The sequence below is a fragment of the Hibiscus syriacus genome, unplaced genomic scaffold (genome assembly GCF_006381635.1).
Source record: "Hibiscus syriacus cultivar Baekdansim isolate YM2019G1 unplaced genomic scaffold, ASM638163v2 tig00112443_pilon, whole genome shotgun sequence".
Lineage (NCBI taxonomy): Eukaryota > Viridiplantae > Streptophyta > Magnoliopsida > Malvales > Malvaceae > Hibiscus > Hibiscus syriacus.
The window spans coordinates 1,598,026-1,613,126 of NW_024063332.1; the positions used below are offsets into that span (position 1 = coordinate 1,598,026).

At 35.1% G+C, this 15,101-nt stretch overlaps 1 protein-coding gene and 1 pseudogene across 1 annotated transcript; both read left to right on the forward strand.

Annotated features, from left to right (window-relative positions):
* Window positions 1-8,224: 8,224 nt before the first annotated feature.
* Window positions 8,225-10,605, forward strand: LOC120179720 (annotated as a pseudogene).
* Window positions 10,606-11,527: 922 nt separating this feature from the next.
* Window positions 11,528-14,192, forward strand: LOC120179719 (O-fucosyltransferase 36-like). The gene is made up of 3 exons (XM_039185249.1): window positions 11,528-12,951; window positions 13,255-13,504; window positions 13,829-14,192. The coding sequence occupies exons 1-3, from the start codon at window positions 11,750-11,752 to the stop codon at window positions 14,003-14,005; spliced, it is 1,629 nt and encodes a 542-aa protein (XP_039041180.1). The 5' UTR covers window positions 11,528-11,749; the 3' UTR covers window positions 14,006-14,192.
* The last annotated feature ends 909 nt before the right edge of the window (window positions 14,193-15,101 follow it).

Below are 15,101 nucleotides of genomic sequence, written 5' to 3' on the forward strand. Positions count from 1 at the left end.
ATTGATCCAGATAAAGTAAAACCAATTCAAGATCTTCCACCACCCAATACAAAAAAAGAAGTTCGAGGCTTTTTGGGAAGATTAAATTACATATCTCGATTCATTTCTCAATTAACTGACAAATGTGATCCAGTGTTCAAATTACTTCAAAAGAACAATCCTGAAGTCTAGAATGATGAATGTCAAGAAACATTAGATATTATTAAGAAATATTTATCCAATGCCCCCATTTTAGTATCACCAGTGCCTGAAAGACCGTTAATTCTCTACTTGACAGTCTTTGAAAAATCAATGGGATGTGTACTGGGACAGCATGATGAGTATGGAAGGAAATAAAAAGCCATTTATTATATGAGTAAGAAGTTTACTGATTGTGAAATTCGATACCCACCAATACAAAAATTATGTTGTGTCTTAGTGTGGGTTACTCGAAGACTCGGGCAATACATGTTATATCATACCACTTGATTGATATCCAGACTTGATCCCTTAAAGTTCTTAATGGAATCACCATCTTTGACAGGCAAAATGGCTAGATGGCATATGTTATTATCCGAGTTTGATATTGTATATGTCAACCAAAAAGCAATAAAAGGAAGTGTCATAGCAGACTTTTTGGCCAGTCGTGTATCAGATGATTACCAATCTCTGAGTTTTAATTTTCCAAATGAGGATTTGTTGTGCATATCCACAGATGAAGAAGTCAAAATAAATGATGAATCTTGGAAGCTTTATTTTGATGGAGCATCCAATGCCTTGGGACGAGGAATTGGGGTAGTGTTAATTTCTCCAGAAAATATTTATTATCCTTTTACAAGCAGATTGGAGTTCTTTTGCACCAATAATATGGCAGAATATGAAGATTGTGTCATGGGATTGAAGGCAGCCATAGAAAGAAAAATTAAATTTCTCAAGATATACGGAGATTCATCGTTAGTGGTGTATCAACTACGAGGAGAGTGAGAAACGAAAGATCCAAAATTGCTAGAATACCGAGATTTTATCCTCGAACTAGTTAAAGAATTTGAAAGAGTCACCTTTAATTATCTCCCTTGAGAGGAAAATCAAATGGCAGATGCTTTGGCTACACTAGCTGCTATGTTTCAAGCAAATAAGAAAGTTGATATGATGCCGATTAAAATGCAAGTATATGAAATTACTGCACATTACTACAGTGTGGAAGAAGAGGCAGATAACAATCCATGGTATTATGATATCTTGCAACATATCAAGTATCAAATTTATCCACAAAATATGAGATTAATAAAAAAACACTGAGAAGAATGATGTTGGATACTTTCTTGATGGTGAGACTTTGCATAGAAGAAGCAATGATCAAATGCTATTGAGATGTGTAAATACTAGAGCAGCCAGAAGCATCATTGAGGAAGTACATAGTTGGATATGTGGAACACATGCAAATGGTCTCTCCATGGCTAGAAAAATAATGAGATATGGGTATTATTGGACTACCAAGCATACATATTGCATTGATTATACAAGGAGATGTTATAAATGCTAGGTATATGCAGATAAGATTCATGCACCTCCATCGCCCTTACATGTAATGACAGCACCTTGGCCATTTTCTATGTGGGGAATAGACGTCATTGGGGCAATCACACCAAAAGCATCAAATGGAAATTGTTTCATCATAGTGGAAATTGACTATTTTACCAAGAAGGTTGAAGCTACTTCATATGCCAATATTAAGAGGTCTATAGTTTGTAAATTTATAAAGAAAGAAATAATCTACCGGTATGGGCTACCAGAGAGAATCATTATAGATAATGCTCTGAACCTGAACAATAAAATGATGACTGAACTTTGTGCACAGTTCAAGATCAAGCATGCAAACTCAGTGACCTATCGCCTAAAGATGAATGAGGCAGTTGAATCCGCAAATAAGAACATCAAGATGAACATTACAAAGACTACTGAAACTTACAAGGATTGGCACGAGAAGTTACCTTTTTTCTTATATGCATACCGAACTACTGTGCGAACATCTACTGGGGTAACACCTTTTTCTTTAGTCTATGGGATGAAGTAGTCTTACTGATTGAAGTTGAAATCCCATGACTTCAAATCTTGATAGAGGTAAAATTGGATGAGGTTGAATGGGTCCAATCTCAATTTGATCAATTAAACCTTATTGATGATAAGATATTGAAAGCTATTTGTCATGGGCATATGTATCAGAAACGGATGATGAAGTCTCATGACAAAAATGTACATCTGAGAGAATTCCAAGAGGGTGATCTAGTGCTGAAAAAGATCTTGCCTATACATAAATATTTTCGTGGGAAATGGATGCCTAATTGGGAAGGGCCCTATGTTGTAAAAAAGACCTTTTTTCGGAGGAGCGTTGATCTTGGCAGAAATGGATGGAAAAGTTCTGAGAAACCCAATAAACTCAGATTCTGTCAAGAAATATTATGCTTGAAGAAAAAAGAAGAAAAAAAGAGAAAATATAAAATGAGGGTCAATATGAAAACCCACAAATGATGTCTTACAACCAAATGAAGGATTTGAGTTGAAAACCTGAAAAGACGACTCAAATGCTTATTGATATTAGGCATCTAGCAATTAAACCCTCTCAAGAGTTTGATATTTTGGGAGGAACTTCACATCTACAAATATTCTGGCAACGTCTGAGATCTTCCAGACATAAGCTTACCTCCATGCTCTAAATTATATCTAGTTGATTAGTTTAGAAATACTTATGCTAATAATTTGTTGAGTCATTTGAATATGTTATTTTTATCATTCCTATGGTTGCCATGATTTTGAACAAATTTCCATATATTTATTAATAAATTATGAGTTTATCTTTTCAAGATTCAATTTATTCTTTTATAAACATCTTGTAAATAGATTAACATAATTTTGAAATAAGCAAAAGATTTCTGGCTATCACTTTATTTTAATACTTTTGAGTGTACGGAATCCAAGGTAAGTCTTAATATCAACAATTGCAATCGTTGTTAAAAAATGAAGAAGTTTTCACCATCATATAGTCATTTGGAAGCAAGTAAAACAGAAAAGCAGAAAAGAAATTCTCAGCAAGGAGAAATGAACATGGTGCTTTGAGCAAATATTTCCAATCAAACAGAAAGGTATGAATAATGAAAATGGTGAAACATTGACAGTGGAGCTTTAATGCTGGTAGTTAAAGTATTTCACTTATATTCCCATTGAGCTTTGTTCTTTAATGTCCTTATAACATCATACAAAATCTCTGAACACTACACAAAGACTTCATTGATTGAGAAATCTGGGCAGAAGCTACAAGAAAGAATGAATGTGTTTTACGAACATCCGTTTAGAAACCACAGGAAAGGATAAATGTGTTGTCAAATGTTTTACGAACATGTAATTATGGTGTTAAACCGATGTTGCAATCATATGGTGTTTCCATTTATGGACCCAAAATAAAATTTATCTTCTTCAACCCCAAGGTTAAATAAATATTTCTATCTATAAGAAGGGGAACTGAAATTTCAACAACAAGAAACTAGTGGGGCCAACTAAGGTTGAATGATAGGTTGTTGTTAAACATCTAAACATGATATGGTCTAAATGGATTTATTTAAGATCTGATTAAATGTGGAGACATGAAAGGAATTAGGATAAATCCTTGTGATGCATTTCAAGAGTCAAATCAAAACAGATGTTGCTATCTTAATCTCTGCTGAGTTTGGCATATCTACATTCTCCAAAGATGATAGATTCTCTTTCCAAAGAGGAAAGCTTTATTGGATTTCTACACAAGTCCAAGCAAAGAAAGCCGATGTTATTCATGATAAAATGGGGCAACAAGGTCATAATTCTGACTGCAGCAAGAACTCTGTGAATGAAACATTTCTTCTGAGACTTTCATGCAAATGAAGCAAAGATGATATAGAGTCTCTTCCAAAAAAGAGAATGCCAGCTTAAAATGATTTTGACTAAGTGAAGGAAGACCGAGTTTGCCACTTTGAAATCAAATAAAGATGAACTTAATATTCATGCATCATATTTAGACATTTGCAAAATTAGGGGCATTTTCATTCATTTTATCAATGATGAATATTTGACAGGAATTTCAAAGACTAGCAAATATTTCAGCAAAGATTTGAATCCATCACTGAATGGATCAACATTTTCAGAAGAGTTCATAGTGAGAAGAACTCATCTGAAGAGGAAGAAGAAGTTCATAATGAGAAGAACTTGTTCAACCTTTTGCTCGATTCTATCATAGAATAAGATAAAACAGCACCGACATCGCCAGAAAGAGTTCATAATGAGAAGAACTCATCTGAAGAGGAAGAAGAAGTTCATAATGAGAAGAATTTGTTCAACCTTTTGCTCGATTCTATCACAGAAGGAGATAGATCAGCACCAGTATTTCCAGAAGTAGTTCATAATGAGAAGAACCCATCTGAAGAATAAGAAGAAGTTCATAATGAGAAGAACATGTTCGACTTTAACTTGATTCAGCACTTATAAAGATGAATGAAAGAATAACCTCATTTGGAGATCAACATTTTCAGAGAAAGTTCATAATGAGAAAAACTCATCTGAAAAGGAAGAAGAAGTTCATAATGAGAAGAACTTGTTCAACCTTGCCTTAATTCATCATATATGAAGTTGAATCAACACCTCTTTTGAGGATCATCATTTCCAGAAGGAGTTCATAATGAGAAGAACTCATATGAAGAGGAAGAAAAAGTTCACAATGAGAAGAACTTGTTCAACCTTTTGCTAGATTTCAACACATAAAGAAATGAATTGTCATTCCCAGTGGAAGAGTTCATAATGAGAAGAACTAGTCCAGAGTGGAAGAAAAAGTTCATAATGAGAAGAACTTGTTCAATGTTGTCATCTTAATCAGGAGAAGTCAAATAAAAAAATTATTATCTTTTCATCTTTGCTCTATTCTTGTTAACATAAGAATAAACAAAGAGGGGCAGTTGTAGACAATATATTTTTCCATTTTTTTATTATTATTATTATTATTATTATTATTATTATTATTATTATTAAATAAAAAAAATTTACAGGCCCAACCAAACCTGAGGCCCACTTACAACCAAACCCTAAGGCCCGTTTATAGTTGGCCTAGTAGAAACCCTAAACCTATTCAGGGTTTCTACTAGGGTTTCATCACCCTATCTCCAGCCGTCGTTTCCACTGCCAGCCGCCCCACAACGATGCCGCCACTGCTGCCACGTCCCAACCCTCACTGAGCTTTCCAGAAGCCAGTTGCCCCGCCACATCAATACCCTATGGTGAGTCACCACCATAGTCCGGTGACTCACCAAAAGGCCCTTCTAAGGACCGGTCCATGGCGAACACCGTGGTGGCTATAAAAGCCACCACCCCCTGTGAAATAAAAAGGATAGAGAGAGCAAGAACAAGGAAGCTAGAGAAAATACCCAACAAACAAGCACCCAAAACAGAAAGAGAATAGCAAGAGAAACTTACCGGGGAAGACAACACCTCGATCGGAGTTACCACTCGCCTCCACGCGCCAATAAAAGCCTTCGAAAACCGAAGGTACTTTCGTAGATTTGCTCCGATTGGGAGCTTTTTAAGGGAAACGAACACCGGAATCGTCATCAGGACGTTCTGATCTTCATTTGGGGTGATTTTGAAAAATCCAGCCACCGCGGCAGCGGAATACGGGGGCCGGCTTTCCTCTGGTTGGAGGAATTTAGAGAGAATGCAGACCAGGAAAATAAAACTCATGGCTTTTTTGGGCCGATTTTAGGGTTTAAATACCCTTCCTAAACGATGTCATTTTGGGGAGGGGTATATACGTAATTTCATACTGGGTAAACTATACCCGCAACCATTATTGTTTTGAAAATTTGCATTATAGTCACTGAAATCAAGTTATGATCATTTTAATTCGGTATCTTAATTTTGTTTGCTTTATAATTTAGTCCCTGCTATGCTTTTATATATTTTAGGTAAAATAACCGATTTAGCCACTGTAAATTTAATATTTAATATTTTAATCTCGAATAATTAATTAGGTTAAATTACACTGTTAACCATTATTTCTTATAATATTTCGAATTAGTATCTCTAATTTCAATATTTTATATTTTGACCCTATAATTTTAATTTTATTTGTTTTGATTATTATTCAATTGTAATTTATTTTTTATTACTTTTTATGTTCAATGTGTTTAATTTAATAATTTAATAATTATTTTATTTTTAGGCATAAATATATATATATATATATATATATATATATTAAATAATAATATTTATTTATTTTTTAATGTTAAGAAAGGGACTTTCTTAAAGCAACTAGATATTCTTTTTGATATTTTAAAATATATATATATATATATATATATATAATATTTATTTATTTTTTAATGTTAAAAAAGGGATGTCTTAAAGCAACTAGATGTCCTTTTCTGATATTTTTAAATAAATAAATATCCTACTTTTATAAATTATATATATTTAATTTAATTTTGTTTAAATTATTTTTAAATTATTTTTAGGAAAATGTTTTATTTATTTTTTAATATTAAGAAAGGAGTTGTTTTAAAGCAACTAGATGTCATTTTCTGATATTCTTAAGTAAATAAATATCTTATTTATAAAAATATAAACATATATATATATATATATATATTAAAATATAAAAATTAATATATTTTTCTTGAAATTATGCTAATAAATTTGAAATAACAAGATTATAAATTAAAAATATTTGAATTCTTAAATTTTTAATAATCGAGACAATTTATAATTAATGGGTACCAATTTTGGACGTTATAGAGGTGTTAATCATTCCCTAAACGTAACCGCCCACGAATCCCTTTTATTACTAAAAAAATAAATTTTTGGTTATACGCAGACATGTTTATCTTTTAAATTATGTTTTCCTAAAAATTCTTTTAAAAGATTATTTTCAGGTATTTGACCTACATAATCTAAAAAGGTCGATGGTGACTCCCAAAATATTTTTAAAATAAAAATAATTTATTTATTCTTCTTCTTTTTCACGCCAAGAAAATATTCGTACTCGAACGAAAACCCCTTATGACAGAGATAATGATGATTTGCTTTCGCCGTCAACTGGGAAATGGAAGATGATTAGTGCGAAGAATTGCGACTGTAACGTTAGAGTCGTTGAAGATTTTATGTTGTTATTCTTGGTTTTGACGTATTCTTTTGTCCGCTATCAACGATGTGGGATAGATGTTCAGTCAAAGAAACTATGGTAAATTACGTATATATTTAAGTTTTTATTTTTTTTAAATCATACTTAATATTTAATTTTTTGTTTTATTTTAGTATTTTATCGTTAAAAACTTAAAGCGTTTAGTACATAAACTATCAGTTTTAGTGTGTTTTAGTATCAATAAATTTTCAATTTTCCCCAAAATTTAAGGCTAAATTTTGAAAAAGGATACTAAAATAAAATAAAAATTAAATTTTAAGTATAATTTTAAAAATTAAAAAATTAAATATCAAAATGTAATATACTAATTGTTTAGGCTTAACATTCTCTTTCACTTACATACATGATTATCTGATGAATATAACCCAACCCACCAAATAAGCAGGCCCAATGGAGGCTTTCACAAGTGGGAAATATAAGTCCATCGTTATCCACAAAACCCAGCGTCAGAGAAGTAGTACTAGTGTGCATGGTCCTGTGTGGTTCTCTCTGTATCTCAAATTCGTAATTCTTCCCTCCTGGCAGGCTGGAATGTCGGCTTCTCGCTTCTTTTATTAAATTTTGTGGAGATAAGAGATTCCAAGTTCTGAGTCTTTGGGTTGAATGAGCTCCCATGCCTTTACTAGGTATGCTTTTTTGCTTACCTTACTTCTAGATTTTACTCCTTTGGATGCTTGAAGAAGAAATTAGCAAACATTTACATGTTTAGGTTCAATTTGGATTAATTTTATGGAATTTGTGTGGTCAGGGTGTTGAGAAATATTGGTGTCTTTAATTTTCCCTGCTCTGGCTTGCTTTACAATTTCAATTTTCAAATTTGGTTTTAAATGAGCTGATGAGCATGTTTATTGTTGTTCCGGTGAGTGTTCAAGTTTTGTCAAATCCATGGAAATCCTCCCCATTTCTTTGGAGGAGAAATTTTCATTTTGGGCACTAGGAGAGCCACTGTGGGAAACTCCAGGTTAGAGCTGTTGCAACCCTCGAGCCAAAGTGCTCGATTCTGGAACAGGATGGGCGCAACAATAAGTTACAGCTCGGTGGCGATCAAGCCCTTCATTGACTCGGCCCAAACCTTTGGGGACTGGAGACTCGGATGAAGAATTGGACGAGAGGGAAAAGTTGAGGCGGATGAGGATTTCTAAAGCAAATAAAGGAAACACACACTGGAACAAAGGCAGGAATCACAGTGCAGGTAATTTCCATTAAATTCTGGTTCGTTTTTCTTTCGTGCATTGTTGATTCGTTACAATGTTACCACAAATGTCTTCATTTTTATCTGCCTCAGAGACGCTTCAGCGGATAAGGGAGAGAACAAGCTTGCAATTCAGAATCCTAAGGTGATGTCATGTAAGAAATTTTTATGTTATCACGGGGATTGAACTTTGTGTGTTTTATGTTTGCTTGGGGTAGAATCAATCACATCTATTAAATCATTGTAATCGGACCATTTAGTTCTTTTTTGCATCATAATTTTCATTAGGATGAATGATGTACTAATGACGATTCCGATTGTGGAAACTAGTTAAGCGAAAAAGCCAACAAAGCAAACAATCGAATGCATAGTCTGTTTCAATGGTTCAATCTCTTGAACAAGGAGATCGCCTTACATCAATTGATATTATCTCGTATTTAAGTATGTTTAAATGGAATAACATTATAGTTTATTCACTCATAGAAATTTTGAAATGCAGGTTAAAATGAAGTTGGTTAACTTTGGACATGCGCAGAGGTGGGTGCTTTAAATTTAGCCACTCCTACCATTCAGATATATACATATACATGCTTTCATTTTGACCTTGTTAATGTCTAAACTTATTCTTTTCATGATTATCCTACAGTGAAGAGACGAGAGTGAAAATCGGAGTTGGAGTCCGAATGGGATGGGAAAGGCGTCGAGGGAAGTTAATGTTGCAGGAAACTTGCCACTTTGAGTGGATGAGCTTGATCGGCGAAGCATCTAGAAAAGGCTATTGCGGTGAGGAAGAGCTACAGTGGGATTCGTATAAGATACTAGATGAGCAGTTGACAAAGGAGTGGCCGGGAAGTGTCGAACAAAGGAAATCGATGCCTAGACCGAAAGGTTGCAAGAGAGCACCAAATTCCCTTGAACAAAGAAGGAAAATTGCAGAAGCCATTGGGGCCAAATGGGCTGATCCCGTAAGTGCTTGCACTTTTCTTTTCTTTTTCTCCACATCAGCAGTGAAAATTATGTCATTGATCAGAGGCATATACGGATTGTATTATTCCTATTCCGCTTCATAGATTTTAAACCTTTGCGTCTAAATGCGGGTGTTCGGTTCTTGTTATTTTCTGAATAGGAGTACCGCAAGAGAGTTTGCTCCGGGTTGGCTAAATTTCATGGCATTCCATCTGGGGCTGAAAGAAAACCGAAGAGGAAGCCAACAGCTGGTACACAATCTAAACAGAGCCCTTTGAAAAGGAAAGCTAGCGATATAATCGATTCTTCTGCTAGTGAGCCTATAAGCCCAATCGAGCGGATAAGGATACGAAGATGAAATAAACCACTTTACAAGGATCCTATGGCAAGTTCCAAGCTCAAGATGTTGAAGAACATAAGAGCACAAAGAGCAGCTGAAGAAACAAAGAAAACCGAAGCTGTTGAAAGAGTGAGGTTAGTCTTTTCTTATGTTCCACAAGCATATTATGTTAAATGTATCGATGCCATATCGATAATTCCGTTGAATCATTCCCATGCATCATCTTCCATCATTTTTAGTAGGCTGCTGCTAATTCACTGGATAATTTGGTGCTTGCATATATGACACTGCAGACTTTTAATTGCTGAAGCCGAGGAGGTTGCAAAGGCCCTCGAGGTGGCTGCAATTAAGAGCCCTGTTGCTCGAGCTGCCCTTATTGAAACCAGAAAACTTATAGCCGAAGCAATTCGATCAATTGAATCGATAGAGATTGGGCAAATTGCATCCAACGAGAACATCGGATACGTTTCTGTCGACTCGTTTGAACCGGTTAGCCAAGTGAGGAACAAAATGCAATTAGGAAACATCCGTTCGAACCAAGCTGAACCGAAAGAAGTAAACGGGAATCAATCCCTTTCATTTAGCAAGCATGAGGAGTTTGATCTCCCCAGATTCATTTTCCCAAAGGCAGTGAACGGCGACAGCGATGTACAACGTGCTTCTCTGAATAACCATAGTTCATCAACTTTGGCTTCGAAACTTCGATCAAGTCGGATTCATCTAAGCAACACAACCCGTTGGAAACAAACGGGGCCATCGAACACGAGAAGAGTCCTCCGGTAAATTGGAACCAAAGTTCAGTTGGAGGATGATGGTGTGCCTTCTAAACCAGTCGCTGTAACCAAGAAATGGGTTCGTGGTAAGCTTGTTGAAGTAACTGGAGAAGTTTCATAAGGTCAAATTTTGTTTTTAGTCCCTATACTAGACCTAAGTTGTGTATTTAGTTCATGTTTTTTAACTTGTTCAATAATAATACATACTATATTTTTTAGAAAAAAATTGAAATTTCAATTTTAACTTAAATAATATATGGACACAATGAATAAATTATAAGGAATTAAAAGATTTTATTTTAATGGAATTTATGATTAATATTTAACTCAAGACTAAAAATTTAAAAATGTTTAAATTTAGGGTAAAATATATAAATGGTTCGTTTGTTTTGTTGAGTTTCATGGTTGTTAAAAGTTATAAAATGGTCCTTTAATTACAAGTATTGATTTGTTGAGTTTCTTAATTATTAAAACTTATAAAATAGTTATTCGATTATTCATATATTTTAAGCTCGTCTTTTTTCGTTAAAAATTGACGACATTATGAGTTAGACATTAACATATTGACTGAGATATGATAGTTGTTTAAGATTTTAAGATCATATTTTATTATATCACAGTCAGCAGGTTAACATCCTGTTTAGATTGTTGTCAATCTTTTAACAAAAAAACGAATATGAAACATATGAATAGTCAGATGATTATTTTATAATTTTTAATAGACGATGACTCAAAAATGTAATATCCTATAATTAGATGATCATTTCATAACTTTTAATAATCAAATGAATAAACAAAACAACGCTTTATAATTCAGTTGTATACTTTGCTATTAATTTTAATTATATAAGTTAAATTCATAACTTATATAACATATTATGTAAGAATTAATGAAATAATTTAATTGAATTTAAATGTATAGTTTACTTTAAATGTCACTATCCACGTGTGTATAGCAATGCTGTCACCTGTCGTTTTAGCTACTCGGCAATATCTCATGCTGTGAGGGAATAATACGATGTCGTTTCCGTGTTGGGAAATATCAGATCGTGGCCGGAGTCGGGTTTTTTCACCGATCGTTCCTTCCTCCCCAACCTGCGCCACCTCCAACTCCACTCAGAAAAAGAAAAAAATGTTCTCAAAGCTTTCTCAATCAAATCCCTAAATTATAAACCAATAATCACCGAAAACCCAGATTTTCATTTGTCTCAAGTCCCGAGATATCATCACAGACTCAGTCATTCACTCACTCCTCCACTCGCTCGCTCATTCCTAATCTAACAATGGACCAGTATTCATCCGAAGAAGAAGACGGCAGTCACAAATTAACCCACCAAAACGACACCCCAAGATCCAGTTTCCATGTCGAAGAGGAAGAACCGCAAATGCGACGTCGTCCTAAACTCGCCTTCAACAAAGGTTATCTCTTCGCCCTCGTGCTCCCTCTCCTCATCGTCTTAATCTATTTCTCCGCCGATATCGGCTCTCTCTTCACTTCTGACATCTCCTCCTTCAAATTCAATACGGTGTCGGATCGAACCAGAGAATCTCAGCTCCAAGCTCTCCACTTGTTGAATCAACAGCAAGGCTCTCTTCTTTCTCTGTGGAATCACACTTTCGTTAGCTCTGATAACAACATCACGGCCGTCCAATTTGATGACATCAAGGCCGCATTACTCACTCAGATCACGTTAAACAAACACATCCAGCAAACCCTTTTGTCCCCTTACAAAACGGGGAATACCCTTCAAAACGACACCGCTTTCGATTCCAATTTCGCCGGCCACGGTTTCCAGAGTTGCAGCAAAGTCGATCAGAGATTTTCCGAAAGAAGAACAATCGAATGGAGACCAAAACCCAATAAATTCTTGTTCCCGATTTGCTTGTCGGGTCAGATGAGCAACCATTTGATTTGTTTAGAGAAACACATGTTTTTTGCGGCGGTTTTGAATCGGGCATTGGTGATTCCGAGTTCGAGATTCGATTATCAGTACAACCGAATTCTGGATATCGAGCACATTAACGATTGTATTGGGAAAAAAACTGCTGTACCCTTCGAAGAATTCCTGAAAATGAGGAAGCATCACGCTCACATTGATAAATTCATTTGCTATTTTTCGAGCCCGCAGCCGTGTTACATTGACGAAGAGCATTTGAAGAAGCTAAAGTCTTTGGGAATTTCGATGGGGAAATTGGAGGCTGCTTGGAAGAATGAGGATGTTAAGAATCCGAGTCGAAAGACGGTTAGGAATGTGGAGGAGAAGTTTGGTTATAATGATGATGTTATTGCAATTGGGGATGTATATTTTGCGAATGTGGAGAGAGATTGGGTGTCGCAACCAGGCGGTCCAATTGCGCATAAGTGTAAGGCATTGATAGAGCCGAGTAAGCTTATCTTGTTGACTGCTGAACGGTTCATTCAGACGTATTTGGGCAGTAATTTTATCGCTCTTCATTTCCGGCGACATGGCTTCTTGAAGTTCTGGTATGTTTTTCGATTTTATTGCGAGTTCTTGCCTAGGAAAGTATGAATCTTTACTTCTAAGCAATGGTAATATGCTAGATCATAGAAAGTAGAGCATTAAAATGATGTTTGATAAAGTGTTGTTTTCATATGCGGAGTATTAAGAGTCTATAGGCTTTGATTTCGAACTGTTTGGAAATTCGCTAGAGCACGGAAGAGTCTGACCATAATTATTTAGAATATCCACTCGAGTTGAAAGGGTTGTGCTCATGATTGGTGTTGGTTTGTGTAAACTGCCACTAACATTTCTTTCTTATGTCCCAGCAATGCTAAAAAGCCGAGCTGCTTTTACCCAATTCCTCAAGCTGCGGATTGCATTACTCGAATGGTTGAAAAAGCCAGCACTCCTGTTATATACCTTTCAACAGATGCAGCAGAAAGCGAAACCGGTTTGCTACAATCGATGATTGTGCTGAATGGGAAGATTATACCACTGGTTAAACGGCCTCATCATAATTCAGCTGAAAAATGGGATGCCTTGTTATACAGACACGGCCTCGAGGGTGATCATCAGGTGAGAGCTCGATACTACTTTAGTGTCTGTAGGGAGAACCATATGAGTTGTTCTGTTTTTCAAACTTTCCCGTATTCTATTCTACTCGATGGTTAAAATAGTTAGTCTTCTCCCCATCAAAGACTCTAAGCCCTAAAAAACCCTTATGAGTTCATGATTTTCTAGATTTCGGGTCCAATCTGTTAGTTACATGCAGGTTGACTCAGATACAAAGAGTTCTGTGAATCAATGATCGGGCACCCGAACTGCATTTAACATTACTATCCATATTGATTCTACTTCGTTTAGATCAATCTAAATTTGCTCTTAATCTTCGTATTGAAGGTGGAAGCTATGCTGGATAAGACCATCTGTGCTATGGCAAGTGTGTTCATTGGAGCCCCCGGTTCAACTTTCACGGAGGACATTTTACGGCTCCGGAAAGACTGGGGAACATCATCTTTATGTGATGAATACTTATGCCAGGGTGAAGATCCAAACTTCATCTCAGGTGATGAGTGAAGAATATGCAGAAATATCCCCCTCTCCCTGTCATAACATTATATATAGTATATCATAAGAGCAATTAAGTGATTACTGGTTAATTTTACAACATTCTTAGTGTATTTCATGAATTTAACCCCCTAAACCTGAATTCTTTTATTGACTCTGTAAATTACAACTCCATCAGTTTAAATAGTTGAGGAAACATTGGGCTGAATTTGGTAAATCTTTTCCTGATTTAGTAGATTAAACTTGGATTTTTGGTTGCTTTGATGTAACACCCTTAGAGTGTCATGTAATCAAACTAAAATGGGAAAGTCCAGGAATTTAGTTGGGCAAGAATTTCAGGGACTAAACTGAAAACAAAAGTTATCAAGTTGAAACTTTTTTAATATTTTGAGATAAAGAGACCATCAAACATATGAATTGTCAACATAGTTGAGTCCAAAGTTAATGAAGAAGATAGATACTACTAATAGATCATTTTTTTTTTTTGCATTAAAACAGTTCTACAGAAATTAACCTACAAATAAAATTAAATTAAATTTGAAAATAAATACCAACAAATTGAAGTACTGATATTTTTCACAAAAGATGTCTCTTTTAAGATTCTTAATCGTCTGCTAAATGTCAGTTTAAGAACCATGAACAAACAGGGTGAAGCTTGAGCTTATTTGAAAAGATAATATTTTGCCTGTTGTTCGAAACCTCTGCATATACACATCCTTTTGCTTCCATTCATTTCCAATACTCATAAGTTGTTAAGCATATATAGTTGGAAAATGGTATTAAAGGGGAAAAAGGAATCACAGTGAGGGGCAGATTGTTTTTTTCATCTCATAAACGATGTCGGTTTGGTATCCGACAAGGTATACCCATTAATCCCCACACCTCGTATTTGCATTTCATGCCTCGTCGATACGCATTTTAATGTTGTTGTTCTCAAGAAGAATAAGGCTTGGATTGGTCTAGAAAAGGCGCCCCAGGGCTTCACTCAGATAACAAATCCGGTTTTGTTCAAACAATTGGATTGGTGTTGGTTTAAGCGATTTCAAGAAACAGCTCAACTCGGACAGCCATCCGAGACTTTCTTGAAATCTATAATAACCAAGGA